Here is a 20259-nt window from a genome sequence, read left to right as displayed (position 1 = left end):
ATTTTTGGATATTGACACATTGAAAGGTCATAATGTGGACATGGGAGGTGGGTTGGTGAGTAAGAGTGTGTGCTGCACAGCACGAGGATGCACCCGTGTGAGGATCCCCATCACCTACAGAAAGGTGGGTGTAGCGAGCGTGCTCTCAGCAGTGGAGACAGGAGGGTTGCTGAGGCTTACTGGCTGCAGCTTAGTTCAAGACCCAGTGAGACATCTTGTCTCAAGGAAATAGGAGATTTTCCTATGATTGTTCATGAACCCACAACTATACAAGTGTACAAAGGATCCAGGAAAGCACACTGATAAGTGCTTGGTATGATGCCAGCACTGAAGACAGGTTGTGATAAGGCTGATGACAGAATTATTAGCCTGTGAACAGACTGCATTCATATAAGCATATAAATATATATTACATATTTTATATATAGTGTGTATGTGTGTGCGCGCGCTAAATAAAAAGATTTGGTTAAACCACTAAATTTTAGAGTCATTTTAGATCCTCTTATGTAGAGAGATTAGAGATTTTTAAAAAATACAGAAGGAGAGTAAACCGAAGGATTTTCTTCTCTGTAACATTCTTTATCCCACCCCTGAGGCTTAAAGTTAGTTATTGTAGGTATAAAAGAAATGAAGAGGGCTGGAAAGATGGCTCAGCAGTAAAAAGAATGTATTGCTCTTCTAAACCCATGTTTAGTTCCTAGCATGTTGTGAGACACAGATCTGCCTGTTACTTCAGCTTCTTATAATTATAGCTTAAGGGGATCCAGTGGCCTCTTCTGGTGTCCTTGGATAACCTCCTTCCCCCCACTCCTACCTAAAGAAAAGTAAAATGAATTTTAGAAAAAGATGAATAGATTTGACTGTGGACTCAAAACCTTTTTTTTTTTTTTTTTAAACAAAAGGTTTACTGATATTTCATTAATCTGAATCTTTGCCTGCATGTATGCATACGTATCATATGTGTGCAGTAGTTTCAGAAGTCAGGTCATAGGATCTTCTGAAACTAGAGTTAACGATTGTGAGCCACCACCCTGTGGGTACTAAGAACTGAACTGGGGTCCTCGGCAAGAACAGCAAGTGCTCTTAATCACTGAGCCATTTCTTCAGCTTTAAACCACAAAATTTGAAAGGAAAGCAAGTGGTCTTAGAAAATATAATAATAAGAAGTGACTGTTGTCTAATTTAAACATTAAAAAGTTACCCATATATTTTGAAAGAAAGATAACTAAGATATCCGATGTGTAATTTAGTGAAGGAACATAGCTAGTTAACAGCTTGAGGGAAACGTTGAGATAGTAATTTAAATCAAATGAAAAGTAGTAGCACGCTATTTCATTAGAGAAATACTGATTTGCCAGCTGTGGTGTAAGTACATTAATTTAAAGTTTAGTGGGTAATTGTATAATGTTATAACTGTTAGAAATCAGATGGCAGTTTAAAAAAGTTAAGCAACTTTGTACCCATTGATTTTTTTTTTACCAAGTAAATAACCTAAAAACACAGAGTTTAATCTACAGAAAGTATTACAACATAATTATATAATAAGTTATTCCATAAAGAAGAGTTGCAATTTGTTCATGTATGAAACTTTCTTATGTTTGAGATTATTATGTAATTATGTTATTGTCTCCTTTCCTTTCTTCCCCGAAGACCCTCCCATATCTGCCTCCTTCCTCTCTTTGAAATTCGTTTTCGTGGGCTCTTTTATTAACTTGTACTTGCATGCGTATATATGTATCTATGTATATGTTCCTAAATGTGGGTTAGTGTACTGTTACTTGCATGTGTGTTTTCAGGGCAGACTGCCTCTGGATGATCACTTGATGTGCTCTTCCCTGGGGAAGAGCATTTCTCCCATTCAGCATTCTGTGGTTGACTCTAGTTCATTGTGTAGAGACCTTGTGGGCTTTTCCTCACTCACATGGCCTTGTTCAGCTTGTGTTAGTTATGTTGTCATGTTGGTGAGTTTTTAAGGAGTAGCTTCTGAGATTACCAGGAGGCACAATGTCACAACGAATTCCCTGATCCTTTGACTCTTACAGTCTTTCCTCTTCTGCAATGTTTCTGAGACTTATGTATGGGAGTTGTTTTGGACTAGGTTCCACATGCATTTTGATTGGTTGTGGTTTTCTATAATGGTCTTTGTTTGTTGCAAAGACAAGTTTCCTTTTTGAGAAGTGAAGACTGCACTTATCCATGGCTACAAGGACAAGTATTTACATTTAGTGTACTTGGGCATTATGTTGGTGTGATAAGTGGTGGTTATAGGTTCTTCTTCAGATCCATGTCCTCACTAGCCTTAGGGTAGGTTTCTAGGATCAGCCATGATTTCCCTCTAGTTGAGTAGGTTGTAAGTCCAGTCATAGAGCTATTGGTTACTGCCAGGGTATGGGTGCCACTGCTGCACTTAGAGATGACATGCAGCATTTATTTTTCTGGGTTGGGGTTAACTCACTCAGTACTTTTTTTTTTTTAAACTTTTACTGTTTACTTGCAAAATTCATGATTCCATTTTTTTTTTTGCAGCTGAATAGTATTTCATAGTGTACATGTACCATATTTTTTTTTTATCCATTTGTTGAAGGACATTGAGCTATTGTGACTAGAGCATTGAACACATCTGAGCAAGTGTCTGTAGAGTAGGATGTTTAGTTCTTGGGGCACAGCCAAGGAGTGGTGTCAGATGCTAAACCATTTTGAGAGCTGTTCACGCTGATTTCCATAGTAGCTACACTAGTTTGCAATCCCGTCAACACTGAATGATGGTTCCTTTTCCCTGCATCCCCTCTAGCATTTGTTGTTGGTCGATTTGTTAGTCTTTGCCATTCTGATAGAGGTAAAATGAAATCTCAAAGTTGTTTTGCTTTTCTTTTCTTTTTGTTTTGTTTTGTTTTGTTATTGCTAGGGATGGTGAATGTCTTTTGAGATTTTTTTTCTTAGCCTTCTCCCCACCCCCCTTCATTCAAGACCACTCTGTTCAGGACCCAGGCCCATATTTTGAATGGGCCTTTTTTTTTTTTTTTAAGTTCTTTATATAGCCTGGATATTAATCTTTTGTCAGATGTGTAGCTGGCCAAGATTCTCGTGGGTTTCCCCTTTTGGATTGTTTCTTTAGCTGTGCAGATAATTTTTAATTTTATGAAGTCCCATGTGACAGATGTTATCTTTAATTCTTGGGCAAATGAGGTCTTATTCAAGAATTCCTTTCCTATGCTGTATCATGTAGGATATTGCCTGTGTTTTCTGCTAGCATTTTCAGGTTTCACTTTTAAGTGTTGGATCCATTTGGAATTAGTTTTTGTACAAGGTGATAGATGTGGGTCTGTATTCATTCTTCTGTATGTGGAATCCAGTTTTCTCAGCACTGTCTGCTGAAGATGCCTTCTTTTCTCCAGATTGTGTTTTTGACATTTTTGTCAAATATTAAGTGGTTGAAGGTACGTGTGCTCATGTTTAGGTCTTTGATCTCGTTCCATTGTCTGCTTGTCCGTTTCTGTGCCAGCACCGTGTTGTTTTTATTCCTATGGCTCTGTAGTGGATCTTAAGATCCGGAACAGTAATCCCTTTAGCATTGTGGTTTTGTTTTGGTTTTGCTCAGGATTGTCTTAGCTATCAGGGAATTTTCATGGTTCCATATGAATGTTAGGATAGTTTTTTTCTATTTTTGTGAAGAATGAGATGGGGATTTTGATTTGGGCTTGCTTTGAATCTGTAACTAGCTTTTGTTAAAACAGTCATTTTTCTAATGTTAATTTTTTCAATCCCTGCGTGTGGGATGCCTTTCCATTTTTTTACTGTCTTTTTCTCTTTGTTCAGAGGCTTAAAGTTTTCATTTTTGAGGTCCTTCACTTCCTTGGTTGAGTTTATTCAGAGATAATTAATTTTCTTTGAGGCTATTGTGAGTGGGCATGTGTCTAAGACCTTGTCTCTGCATGTTTGTTGTTGGTGTATAGAAAAGCTCAATAGCTTGATTCATGCAAGATAATTCTGTATCCTGCCACATTAATACATCATTTATAAAAATTTCCTGGTACAATGTCTGGGGTCTGTATAGTTATCACATTATCTGCAATAGAGATACTTTGATTTCTTTCCCTATTTGTACCCCTTTAATTTCCTTCTTTTGCCTTACTGCTGTACTTCAAGCACAATATTGAAAAGGAGTGGGGAGAGTAGACATCCTTGTCTCGTTCCTGACTTCAGTGGGATTGCTTCAACCTTTTCTTCATTTAGTGGTTGTGGGTGTCTCCTACATAGCACTTACTATGTTGTTATGTCTTCTCTAAGCCCTTGGGGGCATGTTGGATCTTGTCAGTTTTCTGCATCTAATTGTTGTCTTTTATTGACTTGAGTATGTTGAACCATCACTGCACTCAGGGATAAAGTCAACTTGGTTATATGGGATAATCTTTCTAATGTATGTCTGCATTCTGTTTGTAGATATTTTAGTGAGCATGTTTGAGTCTTGTGTTGAGGGATATTGCCTGCAGTTATTTTTATTTTTTTCTTTTGGAAGGGGCTGTCTTTACCTGGTTTTTAGTATTAAGAGTGATAGCTGGCTTTGTAGGAATTTGGAGGTGCCCCTTCTGTTTCTATTTTTTGAAATAGTTGGAAAAGAGTTTGCTATAGTATTTGAATGTCTGTTAGAATTCTGCTGTGAATACATCTGGTCCCAGCCTTTTTGTTTTTAACCTGGAAAGCTCTAAGGTTGCTGACTTCATGCTTTAATTTTGGTAGTTTTGCAGAATCTAGAAATCTATCCATTTCTTTTAGGTTTTCCAGCTTAATGGAATATAAGTTTTTAAAATATTTCCTTATAATATTCTGAATTTCTTTGGTGTCTGTTGTAATATTTCCTTGGTCATTTCTGATTGTGTTACTTTGGATCCTCTTTTGCCTGCTTGCCTTCCTTTCTTCCTTCCTTTTCTTTTCTTTCTTTTCTTTTTTTTTTTTTTTTTTTTTTTTTTTTTTTTTTTTTTTTGGATGGGGGGTTGTTGAGAGGTGGGTTTGTCAATTTTGTTTATCTTCTTAAACAGCTCTTAGATTCAGTGATTCTTTGTACAGTTTTTGTTGTTTCTGTTTCATTGATTTCTTTGATTTTTTTTTTTTTAATTTCTTTCCATCGATTGGGTTTGGATTTGGTTTGTTCTTTTTCATGTCTTTAGCTTGCATCATTGTCATTCACTTACACTCTTTATCCGTTTAATGTAGACACCTGACCTGCAGACTCTCCTTATGGGGTGGGGTTTGCTATGTTTGCATTTTTATTTAACTCCAGGAAATTTTAATTTCTTTTTTGTTTCATTTTCAGCAACACGTTCTTCAGTCTCCATGAGTTGTGTATTTACTAGAAATGCGTTTGCTGTCAGCTTTAAATTTTATTGCATAGTGGTCAACTAGGATACAAAGAGTGATTTTAGTCCTTTTGAATTTGTAAAGATTTGTTTGGGTTCCCAGGATATAGTTTATTTTAGCAAAGCATCTGTGCTACTTTGTAGAATGTATATTCTTTGGTGTTTGGGTGGAATATTCTGTAAATATTTGTTAAGTCCATTTGATGTATGATGTTAATTAAGTCTGATGATTCTTTATTTTTGTTTTAGATGACTGTTTATTGGGGAAAAGTGAGGTATTAAAATCCCCTACTATTTTTTGTTTTGTATTTGGTTTTCGAGACAAGGCTTCTTTGTGTAGCCCTGGCTGTCCTGGAACTCATTCTGTAGACCAGGCTGGCCTCAAACATAATGAGACCTACCTGGCTCTGCCTCTTGAGTCCTGGGATTAAAGGCTTGTACCACTATGGCCCTTTTGAAATACCCTATTATTAATGGTTTGATGTTAATCTGTGTCTTTAAATCCAGTAGTGTTTTTTTGTTTGTTTGTTTGTTTTGTTTTAGATAAAATAGCATGCTCCAGAATTTGGTGCATATATATTTAGGATGGTAATGTTTTCTTAGTTAACTGTCCCTTTTATTAGAATGAAGTATCCCTTGTTAAAATTTGTTTTGTTAGGTATTAGAATTGAGAAGCCTGCTTGCTTTCTGGTCCCATTTTATTAGAGTTCCTTTGTCCATACTTCTACTCTAAGGCAGTGCCTATATATTTAAAGATATGTGTGTTACTTGTAGACAACAGATAGATTTTGTTTCTTGCCCATTCACTAAGCATGTGTATTTTGATTAGAGAATTGAGGCCACTGATATTTAAAATTATTATTGAAATGTACTTGTTAATTACAGTCATCATGTTGTTGATTCTTGGTGTTGTATTCTCAGTGGTACTTTGTGTTTTAATAATTATGGCTTCATATTTTTTCCATAGTCTCTGCTATGCTCAGTTTCTCTCTTCAGCCCAAATTATTGCTTTCTATATTTTCCTTAGGTTTGATTTTTGGATATATTTTTTGTGCTGCTTATATCATGGAAAGGTTTTCTTTTCTTCTTCAATCATGGTAGATAGTTTTGCTGTTAGTTTTGGCTGTGTATATTAGTCTGGGCTCACTGTCGTAGTCTTTTAGGACTTGGGATGCATTGTTCCAGGCCCTTCTGGCTTTCAAAATTTCCCCTGAGAAATCAGCTGTTATGCTGATAGGTTTGTTTATGTGTGACTTGTGTGTTTTTCTTTTACAGTGTTCAAATCACTTTATCTTTGTATGTATATATACTTAGGGTTTTAGTTATGCTATGCCAATGGGGAGCTTCTTTTCTTGTCTAGTGTGTTTGATATTCTGTATACTTCTCTCTGTATGAGTGTGACCTCCCTTAGTTTGAGAACTTTTCTTCTGTAATCTTGTTGAACATCTGGTCTATGCCATTGACTTGGGATTCTTTTCCTTCATCTGTGCCTATAATTTGAAGGTTTGATTAGTTCATGGTGTTTCACTTTTCCTGTATGTTTCTTTCCTATGGTTTTTGTTTTTTAGTTTTTATATGTCTGATTTCTTTGGTCTAGGTCCTCTCCTCTTCTCTGTATCCTGATCCATTCTATCTTAGGTTTGATTCTCCCTTATCAGGGTTCCTGTGGGCTCTAGCTGAGTTACTGGACTCTCCCTGTCTATCTCAGCTTGAGTCCGCAGTGTTTCTGTCTCCTCATGGAGTCCCATTCTCAAGCCCAGGCCTGTGTTCATCATTTCTTTCAGCCTGGTTTGTGTTCTTTTGGGCATCACTTAGGAATTTATTCTCCTTAAGTTCTGTTTCCTTAATTTCATTGAGATGTTTTTTTGTGCTTTTAAACTTCTTGAATTCTTGGGTGAAGTTTATGATTTTTCTTTTAAATTCTGTGTCCTCGGTTTCATTTAGGTAATTTTTTATTGGCAAACATTTCTACAGAAGTGGTAGGATTGGACAGAAGATGCTGCCTTGTTCTTTCATATTGTTTGTATTTTTTTCTGATGAGATCTAGCATGTGGAGTTGTTTTGTTAGCTCTCAGTCTGATATAAACAGGTTGGGGCAGAAGAGAATGTGTAAGTGGCTTGGAACTAAAGGATGGACATGGCTTGTGGAATGAAGTGAAGTGGACTGGGTTGGTGGACAGGATATGGTCCAAGCCTGGAAGGTGGGCATTGGGTCAGGCTCTGTGCAAAGGTTAGATGTAGCATGGGAGGAGTGGGTGGGTTGACAGGTAGGTAGACAGTATTCTGGCAGAAACCTAGGCCAGGGCATTAGGTGTGAGGCCTGGGATATATCTGAAGGATTGGGGAAAAGGAGTGAATGGGTAAGGTCAGAGAGACTCGCTGAGCTAGACCTGGGAGAAGGAAGTAGGAGATCTGTCTGGGTTGGTGGAGTTGGAGTTTTAACAGGACCATTTGGTTTTTGTTTCTCCACTGCTCCATAGTTCTTTAAATTCCATTTGGCATAAATAAAATAATAGTTATATTATACTTTAGTGTGGAAATTAATTAAACAGTGTTAAATATATAGGAGTCTAAATATGATTATTTATTATAAAATTAAGATTTGTATTTAATTATTCTGAGTACTTTTCCCATTAAAATTTGTAAATAGATTTGAATTTGATATAACTGTTAGTAGAATAAACTTTGCAGTTAGGAAAAAATGAAAGGATTATGTTTTTCATTTTTTCCTCCATAGCTTTAAGCCTGGCAATTCAATTGAATTGTCATTTTATAGAATATGAATCTTTAAAAAAATCCTACAGTGTTTTAGACTTTAAAAACAATACTTATGATTAAACCAGGACCTAACACATATTGCAGAAATACTTATGACTAACCCAGGACCTAACACATATTACAGATATGCACTGCTAGTGAGTTACTTCTACAGCCGTCTCCAGATGTTTAGCCAGAGCAGTTTTACTTTGTTAGGAGGTTTGAGGTTGATGGTAAATGACTACGTTTGGATAGGTTCCTTGATATTTGAATGTTTTCACTATGATGAAGAGGGAACTGTGTGTACTACTTAGGAGAGCCTGCAGTGAAACCCAGCAGTATATGCTGGAAGAGTGCCAAAAGAGAGATAGGAAGTAGTCGGTCTTATTAGAATAAATTTTGAATCACTGGCAGTAGATTCCAGGAGGCAACATGATGAAGGTGTTGTTTGAACTGATCTAAGAATAGTAGAACTGCAAGAATTGTGAGAGGCAACCAGGTAGATTGTTGCTTGCCTTAAGGTAAAAGCAAACAAGTAGACATTTAACTGATTATATGGTAGTAGAAAACTGGATTAGAAGGAAGTAATGATTTAAAAATGTAACATAATTAAAATGTTGAATAAAGACATAGGATGTGCTATATATTGCTAAGAGGTTCTTGGGTACAGATAAAAAGAGGAGAGAGTAGCATCTGAAAGCATTTTGAGGTTGGTTGTTTTTTTTTTTTGTGTGTTGTTGTTGCTTTGTTTTTTTTTTTTTTTTTTTTTTTTTTTTTTTTTTTTTTTTTAAATATTTATTTTATATATGAATACACTGTAGCTGTCTTCAGACACACCAGAAGAAGGCATCAGATCCCATTACAGATGGTTGTGAGCCACCATGTGGTTACTGGGAATTGAACTCAGGACCTCTGGAAGAGCAGTCAGTGCTCTTAACCACTGAGCCAGCTCTCACCCTCACCCCCTTTGAGTATTAAGGAGTCAGTGATGCATTTAAGCAGTAACCTGTTGTAGGGAGTAGCACTAATTAACTGAGTGACTGTGACAGGAGCCATCTTAAGGGGTTTATGTGTCACCTCTGTGAAGACTGAAGCCAGAGAAATAACTTGCCCAAGATCACAAATAGAGATAACCATATGAACTGAGCAGTTAGCTCAGTTAGCTCTAATAGCAGTGCAAAAAGATCCCAATCAGGAGGCTGTTGTCATAATTTAAGAAAAAAGAAATAACAGCATACAAAGAAAGTAGGGAAGTTGTGGAGGAATTCATTCTGGATGGATTTTCATCTTTTAAATAATGTGTATTTGTGCATTCTAGGCCTGTTAGTCCTCTTGACATAACTGTTGTACATCCCAGAGCTTTGTGGAGTCGAGTGATTACTACTTTATGTCTATCTGCCTTTAGAAGTGGTTTAAAATGGTTTAGAAACTTGCGGGTGGCCAAAACATCTGTTTTGGGGGGGTTGGAACTCGATGTTTCTTTACATTTATTGTAGTTTTTCAATGGCCCAGGCTTGAGGTTATCACCTTTTTGGTCCTTATATTTTTTTTATAGCAGAAGCTTAAAATATAAAGTACTTCAGTGGCTGTGCTGTTTGAATAGGAACTTAAATACTATTTTTCCCTTATACCTCAATTTAGAAAAAGAATAATTTCAACTAATAAAACTGTTTTTAGAGGCTCTAAATGAATAAGGTAATATTTAAAGAAAATTTTTTTTCTTTATAGAATGGCATTCACATGTTCATTTTGTAAATTTCGCACCTTTGAAGAAAAAGATATTGAACTGCACTTGGAAAGTTCTTCACACCAGGAGACATTAGATCATATTCAGAAACAAACCAAATTTGATAAAGTAGTTATGGAGTTTTTACATGTAAGTAGATTTTTTTTTTTGAAATGGGAAACATTTTGTTTGATCTACATTTATTTGATCACTTTTTACAATTTCTCCCTCACCTGTTTATATTTCTAAAAAACTGATAATTACTCATTTAAGGAAACATTAAAATTATATAGATGTGAATTTCATATTAGAATTTGGATTTTTAACTTGAGAACTCATTTCTCATAGTTATTTCTGAAAAAGTTGTCAGGAAAAAGAATTCCTTTAGCTATTCATTGATTCAGATTCATCTGTCATTCCTGCAGAATCCACTGTGTACCTGGAAATATGCTTGGTACATTAACCCTTCATTTCAGATGAGCTCATGTCCATAGAAGCTGAATGACATGTCACTAGACAGCGGAGTCGGAACTTCAGGGCCAGGGAAGAATGGCGTCTGTGTGGTGTCTTCGTATTTTCCAAGTGGTTGTCAATTTAATAGATTATTTTGAAGACCATTAGCATTACTCTTAATGAGCCAACTGTAATTGGAAATAAAACATGTTCAAGGCTGCACAGACAGTTTTATTTAGATGGAAATGCCAAGACTGCAGAAATACTGTGGGACTTGAAAAAGCAAACAATGCTTTCTGTCAGAAATGCTAAAAGAGGAGGTTTGAGCTGAACTGCTAATTGCACAAAGCTAATTTGGGCTGGTAGAAAGTTAAAAATACAGTATTCACTCAGACCTCTATATCTAGCAGAATTATGTCCTCTGATTAGATTAAATTTTTTTCTTGTAATTTTCCCGTAATAGGTTTCTATCTGTCAGTTATGATTCACCCACTTACCTGAGATTTCTCACTCCAGATGCCTAGAAGACATTGTGAAAAGTGAAGCAGTTTTCTAGTGGTTCATGAAAATCTCATCAAGTAAATTGTGGGTTTCTTGTTCTTACAGAGCAGCAGTGCCTGTCAGTGATGGTGTTCCCTGTAGGGTGAGCATACAGTAGGTGTTCCTTGAAGAGTCTGCATTTTTTTCTGTTTATTTTCTAGGAATGTATGGTGAATAAATTTAAAAAAGCATCTATTCGTAAGCAACAGACACTTAATCACCCAGAAGCTTACAAAATAATTGAAAAAGATATTATGGAAGGTGAGTATTTAGGGCAAGTTGTTTTTATAAATTTATGTTTATATTTTATTTATCATAACCTGAAAACCTCAAGACTGATACAATTCACAGTCATACTTGCTGTAGCATATCAAACGTAGACTTCCTAACTTCATGTTTCTAGCTTGCATGTTTATTATTGCTTATAGTTACCTGTTTTCTTCAGTATAGATTAGAGGTTCTCAACCTGTGGGACTTGACTTTGTCAAACCCCTGTCTGCAAAAATATATTAACAGTAGCAAAATTATAGTTATAATTGTGGGTCACCACAACATGAGGAACTCTATTAAAGAGTCACAGTATTAGGAAGGTTGAGAACCAGTTGGTTGCTACTTAATAACTGTAACTTTGCTGTTGTTATGAATTGTAATGTAAATATCTAACATGTAGGATATCTGTGCAACCACTAAAGGGGTCACAACCCACAGGTTGAGAAGCATTGCTTTAGATGAAGGATTTGCCTTTAATTTTCCTGCTGTTTTTCTTTTTTTAATTTTAATTTTTTTTTTAGAAATAAGTTTTTAAAAAAATCATATGGGTGGGAGTACTGTTTATGATTGCAATGCCCAAGGAAGCTAGAAGTGGCTTTCTGTACCCTAGACCCGGAGTCACCCAGACCCCCAATGTGGGTTTTGAAAATCAGACGCAGGTCCCCTGCAAGAGCAGTTCTGATTCTTAATCTCTGAGCCTTTGCTCCAGTTCTGTTATTTCTCTCTGAAATCTAGATCATTAACTGTTTTCAGTCTTTCCTTCTTTTTGATTCCATCACTGAAGCCTATATAAGTAAGCCTATTCATACTTAAAAAATAAAACCAAAAAGAAAAAAAGCATAATTCTATCATAACTTGCCTTTTTATCTGTAAACAACCATTCTATAGGCAGCATTCTGTAGGCCACAGCTCCACTGCTGAGCATTCTATATGTCTAATCCAAAGCGCTTGTGTTTTTAACTCTCATCCACCTGACACCTCGTCCTTGAGCTCGCGCAGCTACACTTAATAAACAGCTTCAATTCTCATTAACTGCTGAGACTACTTGGACAGAAAGCTGGCCCATATTTTGTTTTGAGATATGGTCTTATATTGCATAGCCCCTCGCCTTAACCTTGCAGCAATTCTGCCTCCTGAGTGCTAGGATTACAGGTATGAGCTCAATGCAAAATGATGGTTATTGTCTAAAACATCTTCAGTAGCATTCTCCACCCACTCTGTTGTCTGCGGATCTGTTTTCCCCCCACCCTTTACTGTCCCAGTGTTCTCTTAATCCCCTTGACCTGCTTTTAGTCTTTGGACTGCAACAGTCATTGTTTTCATTATTATCTTCCTTTATGCTTCTTTCAGGTGAACTAATTTACATACAGAGTTTAAATTAACATGTCTATGGAAATCATATCTGTAGGTGTAGCACAGATCTGTTTTCTGAAATCTTGTTTCCTTCATTCATTTGCCTGCTGCCATCTTTTCAGTAGTCGTATAAAATCAACATTTGGGCCTGGAGAGATGACCAAGGTTAAGAGCATGCACTGTTTGAGCGGAGCCTGCTTTGGTTCCCAGCACCTGTGTCTGGTGGCTCACTACTCCCTGTGACTCCGGCTCCAGGAGGGTCTGACACTCTGGCCTCCTTGGGCACCAGCACTACCCACACAGACACAGTGATGCAAAAAAATTAAAAGATAATAAAAATAAATCAAAATAAAACAGCATATCTCCAAACTTGTCATTGTCTTTGCCAGTCTTTAAATAAGGAAACCAAACCTCAAAGTATTTTTCTTGAACAATAGCTCTGCCATCCACCAAAGTAGAAGTAAGGAGTTCTTCCATTCATAATGGAAGTAATGGAAGTTCCTTCCATTCATGTGCAGCATGGTTTCCTGTAGTTGGACTTTTTACATGGTGAACAAATCTATTTATTTACCCCTCCTTTAAATGTTGCATTTGAGGGATGGAGTGATGACTCAGTGGTTGAGAAGACTTGTTAGTCTTGCCAAGGACCCAGGTTTGACTACCTGGACCAACATGGTCACTCCTAACATTCATAGCTCTCATTCTGGGGGATCCAGCACCCTCTAATGACCCCAGTGGCACCAAGTACCTACGTGTCACGTAGGCATCTGTGTGAAGTAAATCTAAAAACATGCTGCATGTGTACAAATCCTTACCTGTTCTCTGAATAATTCATAGTCGCTTTTCTGTCGTTTCCTTTTAGTTTCTCTCTCTCTCTCTCTGTCTCTCTCTGTCTCTCTCTCTCTCTCTCTCTCTCTCTCTCTCTCTCTCTCTCTCTCTCTCTCTCTCTCTCTCTCTCTCTTTGAATTCTACTATGTGATCACATAATTTCAGGAAATTAGTGGTCCTTCATTGTGTACAGTGTAAGGCTACAGTCCCTTTGCATGGTACATAGAAAGCTTGGCAACAGGAGGGAGGCTTGGTGTCAGGGAGAGGAGGCTGAGAGCTCACCTCTTGTACCACAAACCCAAGCAGGAGACAGACCAAAGCAGGGTGTTAGCACTCCAAACCCAGCTCGGATTTGACATTTATCCTTTAACAAGGTGAAGCCTCCCCAGATGGCACCACCACATAGGTCCCAGTTGTTAAATCCCAGAATCTATGTGGGATATTGTCACCCAAACCACTCCACTTTGTAATAAGAGCTAGGCAAGGACTCTGCCAGTGAGCTACATAGTCAGCTCGAGATTCTTTGAGAGTGGCCATTCTGTAGGTTGAGAATGAATGGTTTTGTTCCTTATAGCATCTTTTTTGCCTTTTCTGCCCACTCAATGTACATAATAATGGAACTCTTACTTTACTAAAATAACTGTGTTTTTTTGAGGAGGTGGACTAAAAGCTCTGAGCATGAGTGACTTATGAGTGACGATGAGAGTGTGTGACGTGGTGCTGGAGAGGTGGCTCAGCAGTTAAGAAAATGTACATCAGCTAATGTACAGGCATCTTCAACTCCACTTGGAGGATCTGACAAACCCCTACATGTGTAGACATGAGAGGTGCAGAACGTGACACACACCTCCATGCTCATACATGTGTAGACACGAGAGGTGCAGAACGTGACACACACCTCCATGCTCATACATGTGTAGACACGAGAGGTGCAGAACGTGACACACACCTCCATGCTCATACATGTGTAGAAATGAGAGGTGCAGAACGTGACACACACCTCCATGCTCATACATGTGTAGACACGAGAGGTGCAGAACGTGACACACACCTCCATGCTCAGATCCTTTGTTGTAAGGAGTAAGAATGATGATGGGAACTAGTGAGAACTTGATCTGTCAGGAGTAAGGATGTGTGGGCGGTTCTTCCCTAATAAAGTTGTTTGTAGGTGTTACTGCGGATGATCACATGATGAAAGTGGAGACTGTTCACTGTAGTGCTTGCAGCGTGTACATCCCTGCTTTACACAGCTCAGTTCAGCTGCACCTAAAGTCTCCAGACCATGGCAAAGGGAAGCAGGTGAGTCTGGAATCTATACAGTTCTTGAATTTTCTACCAGTTTTTAAATTTTCCTTTGGCCATTGTTTCAGACATTCTGTACTGTGTCTTCAATATGAACAGCTAGCTGTGTGTCAGCTTAGAGGGAGAGTCATATCACAGTTGAGATCATGGACTGGGAGCAAGGCTTTCTGGAATAGAATCCTAGTGCCAGAGAAGTTCCTTATCCAACTTTGCTTATCAACAGATAACAGATGACAGATGAAGCTGGAATCCTTCTGTGCTTGTTTAGGGTCAGTTAACTAACATGTAAGTCCTAATAAACGGTGCCTGTGATAGTGAGCATTAGGAGATGACACCTGAAAAGCAGCTTTTGTTTTTACTTTGTTATTTTTAAGTTGCTACAAAATGGTTTTGTGAATATGTGTGTGTTTTAACAAAAAGGAAAGGAAAATTTCATAATGACTGGCCTGTTTTTCTGTTTGGGAAAGCACATTTCACACTAGTATTAGCATTTATTTCTCTTGTGACTGCTGAACAGGATAGCCTTCAACAGCACACGGGCTGCTTGTTCATTAGGACATGCTGTTTTTCTTTATACTGGGCTTTATCTAGTTGACTTTACTTCAGAAAACATGAGTACTTATATTGTGAAAAATGAGTTCATTTGTAAAATGGATTTGAAGATTTAAAAATTAATGACTAAATAGAGGAGACTTGAGATGTGAGTCTCTGTTTTGTAATGGTGTGAGTTTCACTTCATAGTCTTTTGTACACTTACAAGTGCAATGGCTATAGTTGTTCATAGCTTAATGTGTTGTAAGAATCATTATATGTAGGAATGTGCGTGTAAAATGCCACTTTAAGTCTCTAAACTTTCCATGCCATGGCTTTCTAGAACTGTGTTCTATTTTCCAAACAGGCTTATAAGGAACAGATAAAGAGGGAGAGTGTGCTGACTGCTACAAGCATCTTAAACAACCCAATCGTGAAGGCACGATATGAGCGCTTTGTTAAGGTAAGACTTTGGACAAAAGCGTTTTAGGACACGTTGTATAAGTATGTGCGTTAGAGTCCTAACGTGACACTAAAACAGGCACAGGCACAGAAGGGGAAGGATTCCTCTCACTGTCTCCTTCCTGTCTCCTTCCCCTTCTAGCTCTAATCAGTGTGTTAGAGGATCAGGATGTTAGTCTTAGTCACATGTGGTAAGTTTGTAAACGGCTCCTGTGGTGGTGTATGTGTGTGTGCAGACTGGAGGAAAACTGAGTATGTCATCTCAGGAGCTTTGCAGCTTGCTATGACATAAGGTCTGTGATTGGCCTGGGACTTGCATACTTAGTGAAGCTGCTGGCTACCCAGCTGTTTCTGCCTCCTCAACTCTGGGATAAACAAGCCTATGCCACCAGGCCTGACTTTTAATTTGGGCTCTGAGGCTCACACTGTGGTCTCTGTTTATGTGGCAAATGCTTCATGAGTGAGGTGTTTCCCCAGCCCTCAGTTTGGTTGGTTGGCTCTCTCTTCCATAGTTACTGTTTCAGCTTGTCCCTCCTCACTTAGCCCAGAGTCCATCCTTGCTCTCCCCACGCGCATGTTTTTTGCACTAGGAAAACAGAGGGTTCCTCCTTTAGATTTATGTATATTCAGTTATTTTCTCCTCATCCGTGTTGTGTTTGATCATTCTCATGTCCTTATTTGGATCTGATACCCTGCCCCTTATCAGTGTTTTCTCTAGACAGACAGTGCTCACCAGTTCCCTGATTGTTCCTGGACTCTGGCTCTCCCCTTTTTACTGCCTTTTCTTACCATACTTCAGAAGACAGCTTGCCCTGTGTTGGGCTCTTCAATTCCTGGTATTTGCTGTAACTGAAGACTTCTCACCTGGAAGAGTAGAATCAGGATCTTTTTTAAAGGTGTGGTTAAATAGGCAACTTTTCAGGCCTTATGAACACAAGACCCTCTGGATTAATTCTCAAACTTTTCAGATTAGTATTCTAAAATGTTTTCTTTCTTCCCTCCTTCCCTCCCTCCTTTTCTCTCTCTTTCCTTCTCTTCCTCCCTCTCTCCCTTCCAAGTTAGGGTTTCTTTGTGTAGCCCTGGCTATCCTGGAACTCACTCTGTAGACCAGGCTACCATCAGACTCACAGAGGTCCACGTGCCTCTGCTTCCTGAGTGCTGGGATCAAAGGTGTGCACTACCACTGTCTGCTCCTCAAGGGTGTCAGGCTTCTTTGTGGTAGTTTTGATTCAGAAGGCCTGAGGTTGATGAGAAGTTTGTATTTTGAGAAAGGGCTTCGGGACTTGACAGCTTTCACTTGTGTGGGACCAAGTGAGTGCTTTTTGTGAACTTAGAGGAAATGAATTGTAGAGGCATGCTCTTGGACAGCTGCTATTGCTCTAACTCCCACTTACATCATAGTTAAAACTGTAGTTAAGATTATCAGTGATCAGTTGTCACATTTACTGCTTTAAAAATTAGCATCTTGGCGCTTGAGAGTTAGCTCATTTGGTAAAGGACTAGCTGTGCAAGTGTAAGGACAGGAGTGTGACCCTCCAAACCCACTTACGAGGAACTTGGACATGGGCTGCATGTTTGCGATGTCAGTGCTTGGGGCTAGAGATAGGGGCATCCCTGAGGCTCTCTGCTGAGCTAGCCTAGCCTACCTGGCCTTAAAAATCATGATGCACAGCTCTCGAGGCATGACATCAGGATTGTCATCTTCATCTTTAATAGTGATGGACTCTAATGATTTTCAATCCCTTTTTTACTTTTATCTGTTCTGTTGTTTGACACTGGTCATTTATCACTTTTTCTTTAAACTTCCACTTTTGGCAGATGCTGTTTTCTCTGAGCATTCTTCTCTCTCTCCTGCCCATGGTTGCTTCCAGGCTTTATCCCAGCACTGACTTACTCCTGATGTCCACCTTATTAGGCCGTGCCTTGTGGGACTCTACGCCCATTGTCAGCTCAGTGCTGACATTCATGTAAATCCATTCATATAAATATTTTACTTTGGCCACTCTTCTATATGGACTGAAGATTTATTTATGGATGATATTAAACATTTGTGTATTTCACATTCTAATTGTATGCAGAGAGCCCCCACCACTTCCCTTCTCCCCATGATAACGTATATATTCTGTTCTGATGGCCCACATCTTTCAGAGTCTTCTTATCGGTGGATTCTTATTAGAATAGTCTTCATTGGGGTCCACCCCTCTTTTCTTCTGTGTGGAGACTGAACACTGGGCCTTCTAAGCCCATTGTGAATCATTCAACTGCACTACCCAGGCATTTATGATTCCACGTCATCCTACAGGTTTCTGTCTGATCCATCTTAAAGTAGCACCAGCCTTAATAGAAGCTTAATAAGCTTCACTGCCTCTTTGTTTCTCACATTAATACAGTCTTCTAGCATGTCCATTTTATATGAGACTTAATCCAGATAAATAATTACTAAGATAAAATACAGGGCTGCTGATGTGGCTCAGTCAGATAAAGGCACTTGCCACTAAGCCCAGTGACCGGAATTCAGTCCTTGGGTTTGGGAAGGAGAAGCAGCTGATGGTTATCTGACCATGTGCATGGTGCATATGCACACACACGGGATAAAAGTAATAAGAGGGAAAAATTTTACCTTTGAATATTTGCCAAAAGTAGGTTTCTCTAATTTTTGCAAGCATAAGTACAAGGCATGGTGTCTAGTGGTGAAAGCAAGGGCACTTATGGTTTTCATTGAGCTCTTAGGAGACCCAGACCGGAAGCACAGTGAGTAGTTGCATTGTTAAGTAGATGATCTGCGTCAGCTGTTTTGCTTGTATGAAAAACATATTTCTACTTGTATTTTATATAGGATTTTAGAAATTTAGTTAAAATCTTGGCTTTTTAAAAAGTGCTCTAATTTAAGGAATATAATAAGTTAATATACTCATTTGGAATGAAGTAGATACTTAAAATATTGAGTAAATTTGTCATAGGTAAAATGAACTTTAAATACTATTTTTTCCCTAAGATACAGCAAGTATTGGCCATAGAAAAACAAATGTGTTGAGTGTAAAAGCCATTTGTCTTGTTTAGGGAGAGAATCCTTTTGAAATTCAAGACCATGCTCAGGATCAGCAGATAGAAGGAGATGAAGAGGATGAAGAGAAGATTGATGAACCCATCGAAGAAGAGGATGAGGAGGAGGAGGAGGAGGAAGAAGAAGGAGAGGAAGGAGGAGAAGCTGGATCTTTGGAGGAAGAAGGGGATGTGGAGGGAGAGGAGAACACAGCAGCAGCAGGGGAAGCTGCTGCAGTGGGAGAAACAGAGGAAGCAGGGGAGGCAGAGGTGGAGGCAGAGGAGGTGGAGGAGGTCGAGGAGGAGGAGGGGACAGAGGATTTTGCTGCCCAGGCCTGTGCCGCCGCCGAGCAGTGTGAGCACAGTCAGATGTAGGCGCACACTTCACAGGGGCCTTACTGGCTGCCACTGTAGAAAATGGAAGATGCTGAGTACCTTATGATATGAGCTGACACCATGTTGCATGCATTCCACATATTAAAGTTTGTTTTATATAATTTTTAAATGTTTGGCACTTGTTTAATAAAATGAAGTTAGATGATTTCAGTTTAGTTTTTCTAGATATCAAACTTAGATATGATAAATTGTTTGTATGATTTTTAAGCTTAGTTTCTATGGCCTTACTGGTGTTGGGTTCTAGCTGTGCGTGCTCCTCTGCCCGCTGTGATCATTTAACTTAAACGCTGCTCCTGGGTGTGAACCTTTAGTGTGCATTCAGTTTTTGAATACTTACTCCAGATTGATTGGACAAGTATTTTGTCCTGATTTGAGTATTCTTTTACATTGAATAGCAGTTAGCATTAAGATGGCTCAAAGGATTTTGTGTACAGTTCCCTTTGTAGTAATAAAATGTTTTCTTTTGTTTTTAAACAAGAACTTTCTCCTTTGATTGCAATTTAAACATTTCATCAATTAAATGAGTATTTAAAAATCAATATCTGCCTTAATGTATGAGTTTAGCTCACAAGTATTTCAAGTGATTGAGAAGACTTGAATTAAAACATTTTCCTCAGTCATATTTTTAAAAAGTGTGACTACTGTATATTTTCTAACACATTCAGAGGACAGTCTGTAACTGACCTTGTTTATACTAGCTTTAGTTTGTTCTTTTCTCTGTGCCTATGTCAAATCTTGGAATCTTCCTGAAAATACAATTTAATACAAATAATTTGTGTTCTTTTGTCATGTCTGTTTTGCCTGAACCAAGAATCAAGCCTTCTGTTTTTTTAAAAAAAAATAATAATTGTTTCTCCTTCACTCTCTCACTTTTCTTTAAAAAAACAAAACTACCTACATATTAACCTGACATGAGACTGGACTATTTTAAGTCATCATTATACTGGACTATTTTAAGTCACCATTATAAAGTAGTCTGTGCAACTGAAAAGCAGTGCTGTACAAGTCGCTAGCCTCTTAGTGAGCACCAGGAGTTATATTCCTTAAATCATCAGGATGCCAACCTTTTCTCTTTAATGAAACTGACCTCAAAATTTTAAGGCATTGGATGGACGACTTAGGTAATAAAGCACTAAATCACTGAGTGCATGGGCATTTGCTGAAGTGTGTATGTGAGTATTATGTGTGTGTGCACAGGTGTGGGCACTGTATATGTGGGTGCATATGTCTGTGGGCGATACCAGG

The 20259-nt window shown here is 38.3% G+C and overlaps 1 protein-coding gene across 3 annotated transcripts in view; it reads left to right on the top strand.

The window, feature by feature from the left end:
* Window positions 1–19786, top strand: part of Znf326 (zinc finger protein 326) — a 39184-nt gene extending 19398 nt beyond the window's left edge. For all 3 annotated transcript variants that reach the window (XM_034509064.2, XM_076937835.1, XM_076937836.1), the window contains exons 8-12: window positions 9840–9987; window positions 10992–11091; window positions 14450–14580; window positions 15482–15577; window positions 18637–19786. In XM_034509064.2, the coding sequence (XP_034364955.1) occupies window positions 9840–9987; window positions 10992–11091; window positions 14450–14580; window positions 15482–15577; window positions 18637–18993 (832 nt within the window). In that variant the 3' untranslated portion in view covers window positions 18994–19786. The remainder of the gene's footprint in view (window positions 1–9839; window positions 9988–10991; window positions 11092–14449; window positions 14581–15481; window positions 15578–18636) is intronic.
* Window positions 19787–20259: the final 473 nt, after the last annotated feature.

The sequence above is a fragment of the Arvicanthis niloticus genome, chromosome 7 (genome assembly GCF_011762505.2).
Source record: "Arvicanthis niloticus isolate mArvNil1 chromosome 7, mArvNil1.pat.X, whole genome shotgun sequence".
NCBI lineage: Eukaryota > Metazoa > Chordata > Mammalia > Rodentia > Muridae > Arvicanthis > Arvicanthis niloticus.
This window is presented reverse-complemented; position numbering and strand designations above follow the sequence as displayed.